This window comes from Mustela lutreola, chromosome 11 (assembly GCF_030435805.1).
Source record: "Mustela lutreola isolate mMusLut2 chromosome 11, mMusLut2.pri, whole genome shotgun sequence".
NCBI classification, from domain to species: domain Eukaryota; kingdom Metazoa; phylum Chordata; class Mammalia; order Carnivora; family Mustelidae; genus Mustela; species Mustela lutreola.
Window position 1 is genome coordinate 93,922,675 of NC_081300.1, and position 20,763 is coordinate 93,943,437.

The 20,763-nt window shown below is 47.9% G+C and overlaps 1 protein-coding gene across 6 annotated transcripts in view; it reads right to left on the reverse strand.

Moving 5' to 3' along the window:
• Positions 1-20,763, reverse strand: part of CUX2 (cut like homeobox 2) — a 325,354-nt gene that overhangs the window by 56,300 nt on the left and 248,291 nt on the right. For all 6 annotated transcript variants that reach the window (XM_059139080.1, XM_059139079.1, XM_059139078.1 and 3 more), the window contains one exon: positions 776-854. In XM_059139080.1, coding sequence (XP_058995063.1) covers positions 776-854 — 79 coding nt within the window. The remainder of the gene's footprint in view (positions 1-775; positions 855-20,763) is intronic.

A 20,763-nucleotide genomic window follows, 5' to 3' on the forward strand; every position in this document is an offset into this window, starting at 1 on the left:
ACACCCATTAGCGGTCATCAACCCTCTCCCACCAGTCTGGTATCTGTCTCCTTAGATTTGCCCATTTGGGACATTCCATTTAAGTGGAGTCTTGGATTATGTGACCTTGTGTCTCGCTTCTTCCACTCAGCACCGTGATCGTGAGGGCCGTCCCTGCTGCGTGTGAGCGCGTGTGAGCGCGTCTCTCCTTTTTATGGCTGAATCAACCACATTTTATTTATCCATTCATCCATTCATGGACATTTGGGTTGCTTCCCCATTTTGGGCATTGTGGATAGTGCTGACAGATTCATCTTTGCCTGTCTTTATATTGCATGAAAAGAGAGTCACGTAAGTAATATGTTCTTTGAGCTGAGTTTGGCTGCGCCATGGTGGGGAAACATTGAGGTCTTTCCTCCAGTGCCCTCAGCTGGCAGACAGCCCTGGGCACCATCTGTCCTTTGTGGCAATGGGATGGGGGTTCTGGCAGGTAAGGCACTCGGCTCCCCAAGAAGGTCCAGGTGGGAGATCTTGACAGGAGTCCCCCAAAGCTTTCTAGCTAACATTGGAATGTGGTGGGGGAGGATGGAGGAACTGTGTGGGGACATGTCACACCAGGCTGGGTGTGCACCTCTCACCGCCCCCAACAACCCTCGCTTGCGGAAGGCTCAGCCTTGCCCAGGAGCCTTCGCTTGTCCCTAGATCCCACTGTGGGGAGGCCCCTGTGTAACAACCAATAATGGCTAACTCTTCAATGTCATTAATTATCCAGTTGTGGAACCCAAATGTATCTTACCTGGTGCTTCAATTAACTGCTTGTAAACACTCAGGAAAGCTGCCTCGGCCTCCTGACTTCTCTTACTAAGGGCCACCACCTTTGGAAACAAGAGAGAGAGTCATATGTAACCATGGCATCTGAGTCTACAAGGAAATATGATCACTTTCCTACATGTGCAAACATGGGATGGGGGGAGGTGAGGGGAAATGAAAATCAAAAGTATGGAGTTAGAAGGTCCAGGTTCGGGCACCTGGGTGGCTCAGTGGGTTAAGACTCTGCCTTCGGCTCAAGTCATGATCTCAGGGTTCTGGGCTCGAGCACTGCATCAAGCTCTCTGCTCAGCAGGTAGCCTGGTCCCCCCCCCCCCCAACTCTGCCTGCCTCTTGCCTACTTGTGACCTCTCTCTCTCTCTGTCAAATAAATAAATAAAATATTAAAAAAAAAAAAAAAGAAAGTCCAGGTTCAAATCCTGGCCCTGCTGCATTTTAGCTGTGTGACCTCGGGCACGTCATTGGCCCTCTCTGATCTAAGGTTTCCTCATCGGAAAAATGGAACCTACCTTCTGGGTCTCTTCTGTGGATGGAATGAAATTGCATGTAAGTGCTTAGCACAGGGCCTGGCACACAGCAGGTTAATAGCTATTATTATTGTTTTTGTTATGCAAGGGTCCTGCTGGAGATCCAGATATGACACGTTCTGGGGGAAAGTGGCACACATCTGGGGACTATTTCTTGCCACTGAAAATTACAGAGAACTCGTTAAAGCTCTCGTGAGATGTCAAACAGCTCAACAAATGCTTCCTGGCTGATGAAGACACAAACGGCTCTGTAACCCCATTGTGAAGACCTACCTTCCTACGTTTGTTCTCTTGCTCACAGACTTTTTTGTTCCGCCAGTGATGTTCCTTAAGATAAGGTGGGCAAGACATTTCTGGGGCTCAGCACCATCTCATCCCTCCCTGTCCTTGGCTAGGAATTCCAAGCTCTGGCCTCACAGCTGCCTTGGTGCTAGTTCTTGGTAGCCAGTTTCCCTGGCATCATCCTGGGCCTCCCTGGCACACGGCTGGTGTGAGCTCCTGGTACCTACAGGTCACTGTCCCTACATCCTCGAGAACACCCTGGGTGGGGTTATCTCCCTTTGCACTGGAACATCTTCATTCTTTCTCCCTGACAATGATATACCTCTCCCTCTGGTGCCATCTTCTTCAATGATGAATCTACGGGGAGGATCTATGTGTCAATCTCCCTTTTTCAGAGGTGGGCTTCTCTTACCAATTCCAGGGACGCCACTTGGGGGAGTGTCTGTTATCAAATTCCTTCCCTTGACATGAGCTCTGTGAATGCACTGTGTGGTGCACAGAAGGTGCTCAAAACAATTTGGGGGATGAGCACATATAAGAGGGTTGGTTGCCCCAACTCTAGGTCCTTTTTGTGACACCATTTTGGAGAAATGACAAGGGCCAATTCTGAGATGGTCTATTCAGAGAAGGGCCAACTAAGGCACAAGCCTTGGATCTAGGCCACCTGGGTTCAAATCCCAGGTCCATCACTTACTATCTTTGTGTCTTTGAGCGGACAGGTCATGGCAATCCCTGTGCCTCTACTTCCCCCTCTGTAAAATGCAAATAATAACACCACACCCTCCCTTGCTGGAGGGTCAGATGATTTAACACATACAAAGCCCTTTGTAAATCTTACGGGATACATTAAGCCCCGTATAGGTCACCTCTTGGTATGACCAACCCCTTCCTTCTTGCCTGTTACGGGGACAGGTTCTGTCCAGTGCTGGGTGATAAACCCCAGCTGTGCTTATCTAGCATCCTCCAAAGACCACCTAAGAAAGGCTCCGCCTCCACACCTCGCAGTGCATACTGGGAAGAAGAATGTGAAAACCACAGTGGTTCTTGTAAGGCTTCTAATACGGCAGCCGCAAATCACAGGTGGCTCTTGAGCACTTGAAACGCAGCAAGCACAAATTGAGATGGGCTGGGAGTGCAAAGTGCACACAAGGTTTCAAAGACTTAGCAAGAGAAAAAGAATGGTCAACAGCTCATCATGTATACTGGTTACATATTGAATTGGTAACCTCTTGGATATGCTGGGTCAAATAAAGTCCTTTATTAAAATTCATTTCACCTGTTTCCTTTTACTTGTTTTTCAATGTAGATACTACAACCTGTAAAAATACATCCATGGATCACATTATATTTCTATTGGACAGCATAGCCTGAAGGTTTTATGAAGTCCACAGAGAATTCGTTGTTTAAGAGAGGTGGAGGGAAATGTATGGTGGACGTTGAGCAAATGATTTTAAAAAGGTCAGTTACTAAAACTCCCTAAGCTCTCTTGTTATTCTGTGAACAGTGTCTGGTCTTTTAAATTCCAGAGGGAATGATAGTCTCTCATTCACTCAACAAACATTTCCTGAGCACCTACTATGTGCCCTGTGCTGGGAGCTCATCAATGAATGATGCAGACTGGAACCCTGCCCTCATGGGACTCAGTCCAGCAGGGAGACTGAGATCAAAGCAGATTCTCCAGGTTACTCATTAATTACAAATGCTAAATGCTTCAAAGGGAACGTACAAGGGGGCCTTGAGAGTATGTTAAGTGGGGAGAATCTGGCCCAGTTTGGTGGAGGGAACATTACGCATTGTCTCCTAGAGAAGAGAAAGACAATGGCAAACATAAAGAATGTTCCAGGGGCACCCGGGTAGCTTAGTGGGTTAAAGCCTCTGTTTTCGGCTCAGGTCATGATCCCAGGGTCATGGGATCGAGCCCCACATTGGGCTCTCTGCTCAGCAGGGAGCCTGCTTCCCTTCCTCTCTCTCTGCCTGATTGTGATCTTTGTCAAATAAATAAAATCTTTAGAAATAAATAAATAAATAAATAAATAAAGTTCCAGGATCTAGGAAAGGGAAAAATCAACTGCAGGTCTATTTTTGATCTTGCTGAAATAGACAAGGCACAGTTCCTGTTCTGGGGACTAGCTACGTCCAAGAGGAACCACAACATGAGAGAAGGTGATGCAAACACTAGGAAGCAATTAATTCTGAGTTTTAGGGGGGCAGCCTTGATGGGTCAATAGTAATTATTATAGTTGTAATATTCAGCATTTACCATGTCCCAGATGCTCTTACTCTCCATGATCATCTCTTTCCATGGACACACCAATCAGTAAAGGTAGCTGCTGTCATTATCCTACTACATAGATGAGAAAACCTCGATGACACTGAATAACTTGCCAAAGGTCACCCAGTAAGTAGACGGCACAGTGGGATTCATACGAGGTCTGGGGGTTCAAATTCCTGCTCTGATCCAGATGCTGGGCCCTTTCTCCTGGAGAGAAAAACCATCCCACTCAGTGGGGATAGTTGCTTGGACCCCATATGTTGCCTCGTGACATCATCTATGGCTGTACCAGGTCATAGGCTGCTGTGTTGCTGATCTGAAGCCCAGAAAAGCCATGAGAAATGAAAGCAATTCATCTTCTGAGCCCTAGATGGGAAATTATCAGAGATGAGCCAGCAAAGTCTGAATGTTTCATTTTATAGCATCTATGCTGAGCATGTGTGGGGCTTGGGAAAAGGCATAAGAACGTTTCATTGACTTGGGGCCCCTGGGTGGTTCAGTTGCTTAAGCGGCCGACTCTTGGGTTTCAGCTCAGGTCATGATCTCAGTGCCGTGGGCCTGAGCCCCGCGTCCAGCTCTGCGCTCTGTGCACAGTCTTTGGATTCCCTCTCCTTCCAGCTCATGCACGAGCCCTCTCTCTCTCTCTCTCTCAAATAAATAAATAAAATCTTTAAAAAAAAAGAAAAGAAAAGAAAAAGAATGTTCCATTGACTGCTAAAGAAGAACTGTGAGCAGGGTTGGGGCAAATGCCAGAAGATTCCTTCAATGCTTCCCTGTCCCTGCCTATAGTGCCTTCTGCTTTCTTCTCACGGTGCTTATCAGTTCGTAAGGGCATGTTGTTTACCAGTGTGACAGTCTCCTTCTGATATTGGTCTGCCCACTGGAGCTACACTGTCCAATACAGCAGCCGCTGGCACATGTGGCCACTGAGCACTTGAAATGGGACAATTCCAAATTCAGATGGGCTATGGGTGTAAAATATGGGATTTTTAAGTCTCAGGATGAAAAAAGGGTTGTAAAATACCTCAGTACTTTTTAAAAAAAGATTTTATTTATCTGAGAGAGAGAGAGAATGAGCAGGGGTGGGGGGAGGCAGGACAGAGGGAGAAGCAGTCTCTCTGCTGAGCAGGGAGCCCGACAGGGTGCTCAATCCCAGGACCCTGAGATCATGACCTAAGCCTAGGGCAGATGCTTAACAGACCAAGCCACCCAGGCAACCCATCTCAGTAACTTTTTATATTGATTTTATGTGAAATGATAACACTGTGGAATTACTGGGTTCAGTAAAATATATTATTAAAATTAAATTCACCTATTTCTTTTTACTTTGTAATGTAGCTATTAGAAAAATTTAAATTACATATACGGCTTGTGTTATATTTCTACTGGATAGTGTTGGTCTAAACCAAGGGTCAGGGTTGGCGAACTATGGTCCTTAGGCCAAATGTGGACCTTCATCTGTTTGTGTAAATAAAGTTTTCTTGAAATACAGTTGCAGCCATTCTTTTATTTATTGTCTGTGGCTGCTTTCGTGTTACAATGGTCTAGTTGCATAGCTGTGACAAAGACACCGGCTGTAAAATAAAAAATATGCGGGGGCACCTGGTTGGCTCAGTCAATAGAGCATGTGACTCTTGGTCTCGGAGTCGTTGAGTTTGAGCCCCATGTTGGGGGTAGTGATTACTTAAAATAAGATAAAATAGGGGTGGCTGCGTGGCTCAGTCGGTGAAGCGTCTGACTCTTGGTTTTGGCTTGGTCGTGATCTCAGGGTCATGAGATGGGGCTCTATGTTGGGGGGGGTCCATGCTCAGCGGGGAGCCTGCTTGGGGGTTCTCTCCCTCTGCCCCTTCCCCCTGCTCACACATGTGTGCTCTCTCTCTCTCGTTGTCTAAAATACATACATACATACATACATACATACATAAGTCTTATAAAATAAAATTAAAAAAATATTTACTATCTGGCCCTTTATAGAAAATGTTTGCCAATCCCTGCTTTCGAGACTCATCTAATGACTGGACAATATTTTCAAAAGCAGAGATCAAAAAACATCTTGGAACGGCTCTCAGTTTTAATCAGTTCAAGTTTAGGGCTTCCCACAGTAAAGATGACTTGCAGATAGGGAGCCATGTGGATGCCCTGCCTTGTTCAGTCTTGGTTTAGAACAATAACCCTGTTTCTAGAAGGCCAGGTCAAAATTTCTAATGGCATTAGAGCCTGATCTGGTGCTGGGCCTAATGTCATTAAGCATTTCTTGGCCTTAGTTTGTTCAGCCATCAAGTGGGAAAGATACTCTCCATCTGCCTAGGAAGCAACTGGGGAGGAATGGGCGAGCATGTGGCAAAGAGTGGCCACAGAAGTTGGCAAAAAGCTTTCTAATAAGGCACTTAATTAATTTTTCTTCTGACCACACAGGATGTCTTTTCCAAAGTCTGCAACTTTAGGGCGTTTCAACCACGTGCCCAGACAGGTGAGCTTGGCACAAATAAAAGGCCATGTGTGTCTTTGCCTCATGGCTGGGCCCGACCACACAGAAGGGCGGGAGAAAGTGTCCAGGATGACAGATTTGGCTTGTGACAGGCAGATCTTTGAAGGCCATCTGGGGAAGGAGGAGGAGGAGGAGGTGGCGGCCAGCTACAGACACCAAGAAGGTCACCATCAGAAATAGCTCAGCGTCTGATGGAGCACGTGGCATTTCCACTACCCGCTATAATACGAGGGGTGAAAACGTGTTTGGTCCCCCAAGTATGAAAATAACAGGTGCAAAGCCAGTTAAGTCAGGGGAGAGGCAAAAGTCTGTTCTGGCTACTTAGCTCTCATCTCTCAAGTGGTTAAAAGTAGCAAATTTGGGGGCCTCCTGAAGCTGAGCTTCCACGAGCTGTCCGAGCTAGTGGTGACAACAGCCGCTGGCTATTGAGAACTTCTCTGGCCAAGCTCTTTACAAAGAATGGTCAGAACTTCTGGGAACTGAACCTTATTCTGCACTCAGTGCTTTATTTTTGGATTCTCCGCCAGTTCTCAGATGCGAGCCTGGTTAAGGCCCCCTGTTCTACAGAGGAAGAAACGGACAGAACTAGTAGGTGGCAGAGGTGGCCCAGTCTTCTCATTCCAGGGCTCAGACTTCAATCAGAAACCAGTGCTTCCTAAAGCATGTTGCACGGTCCCCTGGGCATGGACAGGAGGACTTGTGATCAAGTCCACACACACTTTCTGCGTGGATATGTACAGAATATACCAACAAAATGGACGCTTTGACAAGAGCTGCTGGAAAAAGTCTCTGATTCAGCGTAGCCCAATGTTTTCACAAATGCATTTAAGCCACAGAACTTTTTGTTTCGGAGAGTGAACCTGGAAACTAGGGTTCTGTGGAACATACTTTGAGAAAAGCTTTCCTTTACCACTGGGTCCCGGGCTCTGGGGAGGGTGGGTGTGGTGGTTCTGGGAGACAGGACTGGGTGTGTCTGATGTGGCAGAATTCTGGAAGAAACTGAAGACTTATGGACAATGGAGAGGAGGCGGGGTGATCCGATGATCTCAGGATCAGGACCTTTGAGGAGGATGAAGAGGAACTGAGATCTGGGGAGAAAAGGAATCAGCTCAAGAAGGCAAGGGGTGTGGGGCGTGCCCTTAAATGCTGAGGCCTGGTTCTCCCTCTGGAGGCTGGGGGTGCAGATCTGAGGCGATACACGGGGAGTATGGGGGCATGGAGAACTCTGGTGCTCGTGGGCACTGGGAGGAGCACAGAGAAGGGGGTGTGGAGGGCTGCGGTGTTCGTGGGCACTGCGGGGAGCACAGAGGGCTGCAGTGTTTGTGGTCACTGTGGGGAGCATGGAGAGGGGGGTGATGGAGAGTCAGGGAGGCACCAACGTGGGAGGCAGCCTGGAACAAGAGGGTACGAATGAAGAGGGAGCATCGAGTGGGGGCACAGACCCCAAGGGGAGAAGTATGGGGGTACATGGAGAACGAGGGGGGCAGAGGCATGAAAGACAGGAAGAAACCCAGAAGCTGTGAATGGGGGAAGCAAGTTGTTCACCGTGGGGTCTGCTCAGCGGCTGGGGAGGTTTGGTGCCCAGGTCCGGGGGGGTCCTGGAGAACAAATTCGAAAGATGATCAGGAGATAAATTCCTGATTCAGGACAAGGTGGAGGCAAAAGATGGGGAGGGCTGTGGGGTATAATTAGCCAAGAGAGAGGAGCAGATTCAGGGGGACATACTCAAGAATGGTATGTAATCAGCTAAAGATCTTTCTGGCCATTACGTTGATAGCTGTAAATATTCCAGAGGTGGGGTGGACCAGGGGTGAGAGGATGAAGGAAATTTCAAGGAGGCTCCGTCTTAGAAAGCTCGAAGTTCTCAGAGTGAGCTACCTTATGAGATACTGAGCTCCCCATGAGGTGAGGCATCGAAGTAGACAACTACCCATCTGGGAGGCTGTAAAGGTACTCAGGGAGACCTGCATATGGAGGTCTGACTCGACTATCCAGAAGACTCACATGTGATTCTAAGATGAGTCTTAGAGAAGTCTGATAGATCGATCTCTTTTCTTTATAGTAATATTCTGGTTTTCCACCACCTAGAACAGGATAACATTTATCTTGGGCTGGTAGAAGAACTGGTATCATTAATAATAGCAGTGACTACCGAGCACTAACTGTCAGGCACTGTGTTATGTGCTGGGCATGTATTATCTCACTTAATCCTCATAACTGAGGAGGTGGTGTTACTGCCCATTTAATGGATGAGGATATTGAGGCACAGAATGGAGAAGGCCATAGCCTGTGGGAGTTGGGACCCAGATTCAGCTTAGCTGGACTCCAAACCCCATGCTTCCAATCCCTGCTTGGCACTGACTCTAGTGGGAGTTTTGTGGAAGCAGCTAGAATGTCTGAAAGAGTGGGAGGAGCTAGATGGTCAGGGGACTGGGAGGCCAGGAGGAGCCAAGCACCCAGGTCTTCAGCAGAACTTGACTCCCCCTGCCTTATACAGTGTGTTTGCTCGGAGCTCCATTCCTGGGTTGAGTGCTAATGCTCTCTCTGCTATAAGTCACTGATGTGGCTGAGCAAGTGAAAATGACAATTTAATGTTAGGCTTAAATAAGAAATAAGAGTTTGACTCTTATTTTTGTTGGCTATTGTTGATCTGGGCTCTCTTGGCTCCTACCCGCACGAGGCAGAAGCCTGAGACCCTCTCTGGCCTTCTGAGATCATGGGGGGCATTTCCTGGAGGATCATGGGGGTCCGAGAAAGACCTCATTCTAAGGGCTCAGAAGTCAGCATCAGACACTTCCATATCCCGACAGGATGGAGCAGAATTAAGGCATCTGGCCACCTATCACTATTTTGAATCCTCAGGTGTAAATTGCTAATTCAAATTCCATGCTTGAGCTCTGAGACGCCCCCCTCCTCTAGGGCTGCAGGTCCAGCTTCTAAATACTCCCCTCAATGCCTCAACCTGCAACGGTGATGGACATGGGCAGGAGCTCAGTAACTACAACAATAACAGGTGGTATTTACTGAGCACCTATTATGTGTGTGCCTGAGGGGAACCATCTTGCCCCCTCCCCAGGTCCCTCAAACACATACTCAGCGCTGTACATGCATTAACTCACTTGATTCTTGCAAAACTCCCAGGAGGTGGTGGTGTTCCAAAATGAACTGTGTTCCCCTGAATCTGTATGTTGAAGACCAACCTCCAGTGTGACTATATTTAGTGATAGGGCCTTTAATGAGGTATTTAAAATTAAATAATGTCAAAATGGCAGGTCCCTGATCCTATAGGTCTAATGTTCTTTTTTTTTTTTTTAAGATTTTATTTATTTATAAATAAAGATTTTATTTATTTATTTGACAGAGAGAGAGAGACAGTGAGAGAGGGAACACAAGGAGGGGGAGTGGGGGTGTAAGAAGCAGACTTCTTGCTGAGCAGGGAGCCCAATGCGTGGTTCAATCCCAGGACCCTGGGATCATGACCTGACGCAAAGATTTTACCTTTTCAAAATGTAATCTCTACTCCCAATGTGGGGCTCAAATTCACGACCTGGGGACCAACAGTCACATGCTCTATCAACTGAGCCAGGCAGGAGCCTCAAAACTAATGTCCTTATAAGAAGAGGAAGAGCCCCCAGGGATGTAGGAGCAAAGAGGTACATAGTGAGAAGGCAGCTGTCTATAAGCCAAGGAGAGAGCTCTCACCAGAAACCAACCGTGCCAGCACCATGATCTTGGACTTTCTGCCTTCAGAACTGTGAGAGAATAAAATCCTATTGTTTCAGACACCCAGTCTGTGATATTCTGTTAGCCCGATCTAAGGCAGGCGGGCTCTATGGTTATTCCCATTTTAAAGATGAGAAAACTGAGGTACAAAGAGTTTAAAGAGCGACCAAGGATGCAGCAGCTCTTCAGGGAGGCATAGGGTTTGGGCAATCTGCCGTCTTGGGGACTAAAATATTACTTTGATAGGAGGCAGAAAGAAGCCAGCAGGCTGGGGCCCTTTTTACTGAGAGGACGGACAAATGGTTGTTAATGGGACCATATGACACATGCCAAAAGGGAAAACAGCTGTCTGACAGCAGAGGTTTGATATTTTAGAAACCAGGCCTCTTGCAGCAGGTTATACTTTTAGCCCTAGCTGGTTTCCCCTGAATACACTGGTGGGGTGAGTCATGCAGGCACCCCTTCCCTGAGGAGTCATTCCTAGACTCGCCCAGCTCCAGAAGCCATCTTCTCAAGCCAGGATTTGTCAGCTCTTAGGTCTGAGCTCCCCCATGGGAAAGTGGGTTTGTCCATTCATTGCTGTGTTCTCCTTCAGGCAACTCTGTGCACAGCAGGTACTCAATAAACAACTGCTGAATAATGAGCCTCAGTGTTTCTATGTCGTCCTTGGAGGTGATTCTAAGGCTGGAGAGAAACTGGTAGAAGTGGGGGTCCCTCCTTATTGAGCACCTCTTAAAGATGGAGGCTGTTCTAGGCATTGGGCATTAAGCACCACCAGGACTAAATGGAACCCGTACCCTTGTGAACCTGACACTCTATAAAGGCAGAGATGGGCAATAAAATAAATCATTATAGAATGTGTGAACATGATCAAGTGCAGGAGAGGAAAATAAAGCAGAGAAAAGGACACAGGTTTGGGGCAGGGTGTGCACTGCCTAGCAGGGTCAGGGAAGGCCCTGGGACTAAGTTGTGCAGTGATCTGGGGGAAGAGTATTCCAGGAAGTGAGAACAGCAGGTGCAAAGGCCCTGGGGCAGAAGTGAGTTTGGCTTGAGTAACAGCAAAGGGGCCGCTGTAGTGGTAGAAGGTAAGTGGAGGGGGAGAGAAGGAGAAGGGAGGGGTGTAACCTTGCAGGCTACAGTGAAGACTTGGGACTTTTTCCTCTAAGGAGGATGAGAAGTCATGTCAGGGTTTGAGTCCAGGTTTGAGTCCTGTTAAAACGAATGTTTTGGCTATTGCATGGAAAATGGACTGAGTCTGGCTCTGATAGAAGACCAGAGAGGTGGCTACTGTAACAGTCTGGGCAAGCAAAAACACCAGCTCAGAGCAGGGTGCTGGCAGCAGAAGTGGGAGAAATGCTCCGGTCTGGATGGATGTGAATTCAAGCCACAGGATTTGTTCCTCAGGTACACAGAGATAATTGGGGGTGGTGGTGGTGAGAGGGGAATCGGAGGGGCTCCGCAGTTGGGGGCACGAACAACTGGATGATCTTAAATGGCCACTGCTATGATTTTTCTCCCCCCTTCGCAGCCCAGCACGGGGCAGGTCAGGAGTGGGCACTAACCCAACACTGACTGAATGAACAAATGAATGAATGAGATAAGAGGTTCTCTGAGCTAATCTTACAAATTACAAACTTAAAAACAAAAACAAAAACAAAAAAAACCCACCCTCATCAGGAAGGATAATGAATCATGCCCCCAGAGCAGACCAAACTAGGCTGTGGTCTTGGAGGTTCTGCAGGAGGTCTCTTGCGGGCTCTCTGATGGATTAACGGAGGAGCCCAAGGTGGGAGCGGTCAGAGGCCCAGGATGGGCCCCAGAGAACCCCAGTGCTTGTCTCAGGGAAGCCAACAGCTGGGTAGAAAACGGGAGAAGCTAGACCTCGGAGTGAGTAGATGTGGGTTCTGGTTTTGGCTGGGGCCTCGAGACCCTGCTCATCTTTGAGAAAGGCACACCCCCTTTCCGAGCCTCAGTTTCCCCATCTGTAAAGTGAAGGTGCTGGCCTTAAGTTCCCTTCCGACTTTGTTGTGCGATGGTTCTAACTCACCTAGGCAGACAGAAAGACAGACACTCTCCTCCCCACACACTGATCCCCACCCCATCGGTATTTTTTTTTTTTTTTTTTTTAAGATTTTATTTATTTATTTGATAGAGATTACAAGTAGGCAGAGAGAGAGAGGAGGAAGCAGGCTCCCTGATGGGCAGAGAGCCCGATGCGGGACTCGATCCCAGGACCCTGAGATCATGACCTGAGCCGAAGGCAGCGGCTTAACCCACTGAGCCACCCAGGCGCCCCCCCATCGGTATTTTAATCAAAGGCAGTGCAAGGCTTAGGAGCCCACCCAGGTTCTGACTGAGGGGTGGGTCTGCTGGGAGAGGATGAGGCAGGGGAGAAAAACACTGTGCAATTTTATTCTAATATTTGTAATTATTCCCAGGCTAAAAATAAGGCACAGAGAAAAGTGTTTTCAAATGTCGGCATTAATGAACACTTTTTATCCAACATAATACAGGCCCCCAAATGCATTTGATGTCAGGCTCCCTGAGATCTTGTGAGCAGCGCCCCACGCCGGGCTGGCTTTCATGGCTTGGAAGCGGTGCAAAAATGAAATGTCCCACAAGTGCAGGTTGGCAGGCTTGCTATTAGCAAGAGTATAATCATCAATTACGTCCAATCACAAACTACTGATTTTATAATTATCAAATGAAGTTCTAACTTCTCACCTCTGCTCAGTGGCAACTAATATAATCTCTCAGTTCAAAAAGGAAGCTTTTTTCTTTTTCCTTTTCCTCTCGTGCTCTCTCTTCTGGGGAAAAGAATTTCCAGGCCTCCGCGTAAGACTGCATTTAAATTGCTTGTCACTCAAAACAAAGGCGAACCACTCATTTGTAATTCACCAGCCACCTGAACAGACGGCCTGTTTTCCGTTAAGCATCCATGCACTGAAGCACAAAGATCATTTTTCTATTGTTAAAATTGTATAAGCCAGGGCTTTTTTTAGCAGCGAATACACAATTTCACTTCTCTTCCGAGGGCTCCTGGCATAAAAGGGACAGGAGGCTTTCTTTAGTGCCTTACAAATAAATTTTGCTTTGGGGTATTAAAAAAATAAACTATATGCTCATATAATAAGCCACAAAGCCATATATATATATATATATATATATATATATATATATATATATATATATTCAGGACAGGAGTTGTGTTTCTTGTCCTGCCCGCCGGGGTGTGGCCAGTGGATGAAGCTGGATGATTGAGATTCATTCTCATGGGTGCTGGAAGCATCTGTGTCCAATTTCCTCTTTTTGGGAGCTGCCGATACCGCAAACGTGGCTCCGTGCTGATTGGCATTTGGCCGGCAGGCTATGAAAGCAGAAACAACCCAGGGGTGGGTGCCCCCAGCTCAGCCTTGCTGTTCTAGCCAAAGGCAGGCTCCAGCTGTGTGTCTGACTTCCTGGCTACCTCACCCCAGAGGGACGAGCTATGGATGGCTGTCACGCAGCCCCTGCATGCAACTGACTTCTTGTGGCTCAGCCGTTGAGGGCCAGACTTGCTTCGCTAACAGCTCAGTTTTTCTGCCTAACTGATTATAATCATAATACTTCCAATTTTAATCTAGAGCTTTTTATAATGTACAAAGACCTTTCACAGAAATTAGTGCGTCTGAGGCTCCACACACTCCCAGGGGTGTCCCAGGAAAGGGAGTGTGGTTGTTCAAGAGGCCCAAGAGGCCCAGAGTGGCTCCAAGTCACACAGGAAGGGCTAAACTAGGGTGTGAAAGGGGTCTTTGGACTCAGAGCCAGCTGTGGGGCAGGGAATTGGGGGCTGGAATTTGTGTGACTCCCAACCTTAAGTGGGAACGTAGCTTCCATTTTGGGTAAATTAGAACAGACTCGGGTTCACCTCTAAAATGTCCCCTCATGTGCCTGAATGTGCGACACTTCCTGAGTGGGAGAGTAAAAAATGGGGTTCCTGCCAGCCCACCAGAAGTTATTCATAAGCTACAGCCGGTCTTTCTCTGCAGTAGCCGTGGGGACGAACAAAGATTCTTGATTTAAAATAACAGTGGAACTATTCTGTATGATGGTGGACAGACGTTAAGCCATTCCTCAAAACCCACAAAATGTGCAACACAAAGAGTGACCCCTAATGTAAAGGACAGACTTTAGTTGATAACAATGTATCAATGTTGGTTTAGCAATTGTAACAAATATATCTCATTAAAGGAGGATGTTAGGGGAAACAGGGTGGGGGTGAAGGGAAGAGGGAGTGTATGAAAGCTCTATACTGTCTGTTCAAATTCTAACTGCTCTAAAAAAAGTCTATTAACTTAAAAAAAAAGTAGTAGTGAACATGTATAAAGCAGTTACTCTGTGCCAGGTACTGCTGAGTGTTTCCCACATTAAGTCATTTAATCCAATAGCTCTATGAGATTAGTATCATTATCTTTCTCATTTTATCCTTGGGGAAAACAAGCATCAGAGAGGTAAAGTAATTTGCCCAAAGTCACACAGCAAGTGGCAAGGCTATTTCACACCCTGGGCTCCGGAGTCTACGCCTTAGCTGTGAGAGTAATGGGGTTATCACTGAGTCCTCACCCAAAGTCTGTCCCCTTCTCCATGGGATATGGTTGTGTAAGCATCCCACCATGCTCATGGGGGTCACAAAATACATTAGACTAGGGGTCATGAAAGGTGGGGTCCAGGGCCAGATGCACCCCAAGGGCATATTTTCTTGGACCCTCCAGTGTTTTAAAAATATTTGAGGCATCAAAATTCATCAAGTTACACACTTAAGATTTGCGCATTTTACCGTATGTAAATTACACCTCCATAAAATACTGTGAGCATGAAAATATGTGCATATATATTGAGCCAGCATTTAAAAACCAGAAGAGATCCAAATTGCTGGCTTCTCTTGGAAAATCAGAGGATCTGGCTACCCTAGGCCTACGTTTCCACTGACAACCATCGCCTGGAGCCAACTAGCTGTCTCCTGTTGAGACAAGCTGGGGGGTCTCAATCCCCCCAAGCCTCCCGGCCTCCTGCAGTACAGGTGTGGGCCTATCTGGACCCCCAAAGGCATCAGCATTTTCTCTCTGTCCTTTCCCCCCTTGCTTTGTCTTCACCACATTCTTCTTGAGTTCTGTCCCCTTCCTACCTCCTTGCCCTCTTCAAATTGTGATTCTGCAGTCTGCTGAAAACCAGGAGTGAGGGGCAGAGTGTCCCATACTGGTCCTACTTCTCGCTTCCATGCAGGCCCATGTGGCAGGCAAACTGCCTTTCCCAAATGCACCAAGATCTTTGTGTGAGCCCTCCATGGAATAAGTACAGAATGGTCAGGTCCTCCCACTCAAGTCCACCCGGGCTCAGAGAAAAGAGGCCATTTAGAGCATCTGGATGATTCTGCTTTCCTGATGGTGAGGGACTCATAGGCAAAGTTGAGAAAGAACTAGCAGGGCTTGGCAATCTGTATGTTCTGGTGGGAGTGGTGAAGCCAAGTTGGGCCTGGAGAGGAAGGGGTGAGTTCACAAGTCGGGGGGAGAGAAGAGCAAGGGGGTGCATGCAGCAGAGGCTTAATAAAGGCCTGGGGCTTCAAGGAAGGACCACAGAGCACAAGGCTGAGTGACCGGGGTCTGAAGCCTGCATCCCTGGCTGTGTGACTCTGAGCCAGTCCCTGAACTCTCAGAGTCTCAGCCTTCATAATTGTAAAATGGGTACAATGATATGAAGAGCTACTGGGGCATCCAATCACTCAAGGCAGTGAAAGAGCTGGCATGGTGCTCACCTAGCTCACTCTACGTGAATGTGCCAGGGATGGATATGAACATCCTTCCTTGACCTCTGTGTGCCTCCTTTCTCCACTTAAGAGACCAGCTTGGGTATGAAGGCACAGCAGCTAAAAGAAAAGCTTTGTTCACTCTTAATATGGAATGAAGATGGCCAAGTCATAGATGGTTCTGGGGATTTCTGGGCAAAGGGTTCCAACAGTGTTAGAAGTTGATGCTTTCCACAGGGAATGTGGGAGGTGGAAGCTGCTGGAACAACAGGGCCAGAGCCAAACTGTCAGTGTGGGCAGAGGGTCAGGGATGCCAAGAACCACCCCAGGCTGCCCCCCTGAAACAGCCACCAGCACCCTCTGAAATGCAGAGTGGTCCAGGGGTCAGTGCTCCCAGCTCCAATGACAGCTGCTGCCTCCTGAGCCCACTCAATGGCCCTGAGCTGGTCCCTGAGCTCTCTCTGCCCCATGCTCCATCAGCCATGTGCCGTGGCATCCTTGTACCCAGAGGGAGGACTGCAAGGGTCCCAGGTGGCTGCGAGAGGGGAGATTGTGGAAGTTCTCCAAAATGCCAGCTCCGAAGAGCAGAGTTAAAAGAGCATGCATGCCCTTTATGGAGAGGCGGCCACCCAAATGTCACGAAGCACCACCCTGCCCGGGCTTTTAAATATAGCAATGTCCTTTCTGGATGTCTCTGAGGAGTGTGACTCGAGACAGGCCCATGAGGCCTAAGCTGGACATTCAGGGCACTACTCAGCCGGGGCCACTCTGCCTGTAACTTCCAGCCGTGGTTCTCAGGGGCCGCTCAGCTTCCTGAAGGAGGCTGATGTCATTTCCAGTCCCTCTTACTTCTTTGTGACTCTGGGTGGCTGCTGGCCATCTCTGAGCCTTTGTTTCTATATCTCAGCGATACGGTAAAGATTAAAGGTAATATGCATTAATATTGCTCAGCTCACAGGCTGGCAAACAGATGGTGCTTAATAGAGGTTGATTCTACTGCTATGCATTACGATCTTCAGTGTGCCAAGCACTATGAGGGGATGATGAACCCCAAACCCAGCCGACAAGTCCTACAGTAAGAGAGACCATGGAAAAGGGCAGAGAGCAAGAAGCACTTTGGAGAAAGAGTCAAGGAGGGAGTGGCTTATCTTGCAGGGGCACTGCCTAGAGGAGGGCTTCAAGGAGGAGGCACCGGCTCACAAAGGATGAGCAGGTCATTGATGTGCAGAGGAGGGGGAAGGGGGTGAGTGCCAAGGTGGGAGGTGAGAAACAGCCTAGAGTAATCAGACGATGCTCATCGCCCCTCCCTCCAAGTCTGAAGTAGCTAACAGGGGGTCCGCCCGTGGTCCAAATCCCCTCATGAACTTGGTTTTGTTCAAGTTTAAAAAAAATGTTCATTTTAAGCCAAAATTTAAAAATCAAGAGGTTTTTACATAAAAATTGAGATTTCCAGCTTGTCTGGAAAAATTAGAAAACGTGGCCACAGCAGGCTTACATTCCTGCATAACAAGACTATAAAACAACCCCCCAGAAAGAATAGCGAATACTTACTGAGTACTTAAAGTGTGCCAGGCACTGTTCCTGTTTCACACACACACTAAATCTAAAAATGCTCATCATAAAAGCCCTAGCAGTACTAGCAAAGGTTTAACACCTGGTTATGTGGTTGGGGAAAAAAGGCCCTGCTTTGTAGTATTTGCCAGTTTCTGTGGCATAAATAATCCCACTGTGGCAGATTCAAGCTACCTCACTGAGCAAAAGAAGGCACTGTATGAGCCCCTCCAGCACATCAGTGGTAGGTGAAGGTATTGTTTCTAGTCCCCATTAGAGGAAACAGAAGCACAGAGAGGTCAAGACACTTGCTCAACGTCACACAGGCAGAAGAGTGGGCAGAGCAGGGATCTGGAGACAGGCAGTCTGGTTTCCAAGTTTGTGCTCTCAGGCTACATTCTGTGCTGCAAGACCAGACTTCTACAGTCGGCTCGAGCTGGGCAGAGGCCGCTTCTTAGCGCAGGCTTGCCTCTCTCCACTCCTGTCATCTTAGCTGTGTCTGCATTGCTCATTCAGCTTACCTGCTGGGCCCCTGTATCCCTGCTTTGGGGTATGAAATGGCACCCTGCCCCCAACATTTCCCCCTACTATACTGGGAACCTCATCAGGTACCTGGACACAAACAGAAGGCACCCAGGGTGGGGGACAACCAGCTTCTTTTCCTCTATCCCGACCCTGTCCACTAGCACCTGGCACAGGATGCCAGTGCAAATCTTTAGCTCAAATGCTCTCTTCACACTTTCTCTCATTCTCTCTTTGCCAGGGGCACTAACAGAGTCAATTTAATGGAAGCAATTTTTCTCTTCCCCTCTTTGCCTTTCCCCTACCCCATACGACAAAACTTGGGAAAAACCTGATTTATAGGGAGAAAATATAAAAAAAAAAAACAGTTCACTTTAGGTTAGACATGCAAAGGTTGCTGCATCCTCTGCACTTTGTTGGGGGAAGGCGCTTCGTTTTTCAGGGGGAGGGGGCTCAGATGGGGAACCCCATCTTCTTTGCTCTTTTCTCAAAGACAGGCAACCCTTGCAAAGCCCCCGATAACTCTCATCCTCCCAACTGAGAGCCCAGGATGGCAGCAAATGAAGGAAAGGCATATGTTTGGTGGGAAACGTGGAAATAATCAAGTGAGAGTAGATTCATGTAAATAATTTAATTACCATGCACAGCTATGAAATCTCTTGGTTTCCGCTTCCATTATTAATGATGAATGTTAACTATCAGAGGACATTGGCTGAGGTTTCTTGACATACTGGGGGAAGGGGCTTAGGTGTCCTCAGGCAGCCATACCTGGCTTGTCACTGATCAAACTGCTCGCTGCCTCCAGCTGACCCCCACCCCCATCCAGGGATTGACTGGAAGGTGTGTTGTGTATCTCGTGATGGAAGCACCCAGCACCAGCTATGGATAGACTTACTGAAAACACAGAACCTGAATGTGATCAAGTCTCCAATCCAACTGCCCGTGCACGGCAAACACAGGGGACAGAAGCAAATCAGACCATACCATGGGGACACAGGTAGAGCTGAGGGACGTCCTCCAGGTCCCACAGCTAGTGGTGGAACTGGGACTTGAATCCAAGCCCACGAGCACAGCACTCTCCTGAGACCATACGAGGGGCTAGAGAAAGCGCAGCTGGGCTTGCCAGAGGGTGGAACAGGGAACCAGAAGGAATCAGAAGTGAGTTAGGAGCTTTTTCTACAAGGGGCAATGTCTGTCATCCTGTTCTTTGTCTAGGCCAGTCTCCAATTCAGACTCCTGAGATAATGAGTATCGTTGGCCTTGCTTGAGACCAAGGATGGACAAAGGTTCAATCAGCTGTGATCAGGGGAAAGTCTTGAGGAAAAATGGTCCAGTTACTTCCACACGTAAACTGCCAAAAAAAAAAAAAAAAAAAAAAAAAAAGCTGGGGCTGGAAAACGAATTTACAGATGAGAGGAAGTAGTGTGGCCAGCCTGTCCCCGGGGCTTTCCCGGTTTTAGGCCAAAGACCTTCCCAGCTTTTTGTACCTCAAGACCTTCCCAGCTTTATAACTGGAAGTTCTGCAGCCCAGTCCAACCAGGACAGCTGGGCCCATCAACCAATCCCAATGGGCCCTGTAGGAGTCATGATATGGACCAAAAAAAGATTTAAAAAATGGAGGAGCCAATCAGGGACACTGAAACATCACCTGGATATTAGGGGATACCGAGAAACTACTGTTAGGAAACAAACAAGTAACCACGTGTGGTAGGCATGTTAACTAGACTCAATTGTGGCAAGAGAGAGAGAGAGACACATAGCGCACCTGAAACTAATATAAGCTATATGTAAATTACATCTCAGTTAAAAAAAAACTGTTAACAAATTTTAAGTATCTGCAGGACTTAGTGACTCTAGTACGGTGAAGGCTGAGGTGAGAGGGAGAGGTGGGCAGTGGGTGTGAGCATAAATGGACCAAACTGCTAAGAGGTCAGAAGAGGCCCGACAGCCAGCTTGCCAGGCTACGATCTTTCTTCTTCCCTGGAGATGGGCCACGATGTTTGTACTGAGACATCTTCCCGTCCGCAGCTGACTGCATTAGGGGCCGACACTGGTCTCAAGCGAGGCTAATGATCTTCATGATCCCAGGGGTCTGAATGTGAGACGGGTTGCTTTTGATTTGTCTGGGTTGTCGGCATCAGTGGTGGGGTGAACCCAGAGGCTGAGATGGCTGTTATGGGGGCCACCTTCCACCTATCATGTGTGAGAAAGCTGGCCTAGGGAGGCAGGGCGAGGGTCATTGCCCCTTGTGTAGCAGAAGCGCCCTCCTCGTTTCGCAGCCCTTCTGGTTCCTCGTCCACCCTCTTGGAAGCCCTGCTGAACTTTCTCTGGCCCCTCAGGAGAGTGCTGTGCACACGGGCTTGGGTTCAAATCTGAGCTCCACCGCTAACTAGCTGAGGCCTTCTGGCAAATCCCCTCAACTTGATGAGCTACAGTTTCTTCTGTAAAATGGGAAAGAATACCAGTTCTTCCCTATAGGACTGCTAGGAGGATTCAGTGGCACAAATGTGTGCCTGGTGTACAACAGATGCCCCATAAATATCATCACAATTAATGAAGTAATAAATTCTCTTTGTGAAGGCTAGCTTCAGTGGATGTTTTTTTTCTTTTCCCCAATTCAAGGTTTTCTCTTAAAACAGGCCTCCCAGTTCCCTCCCACACGGACACCTCCCACTCCAAAATTTGGGTGGAGCTGGGGTTCTCTTCTCCCCTGCTCAGGCCTGGGACAGAACTTAGGCGGAGACAGAACACAGACGGAGGTACTGGATGGCTCCTGATGGGCCAGGATCCCCGGTGTTGCTGTTCCCCC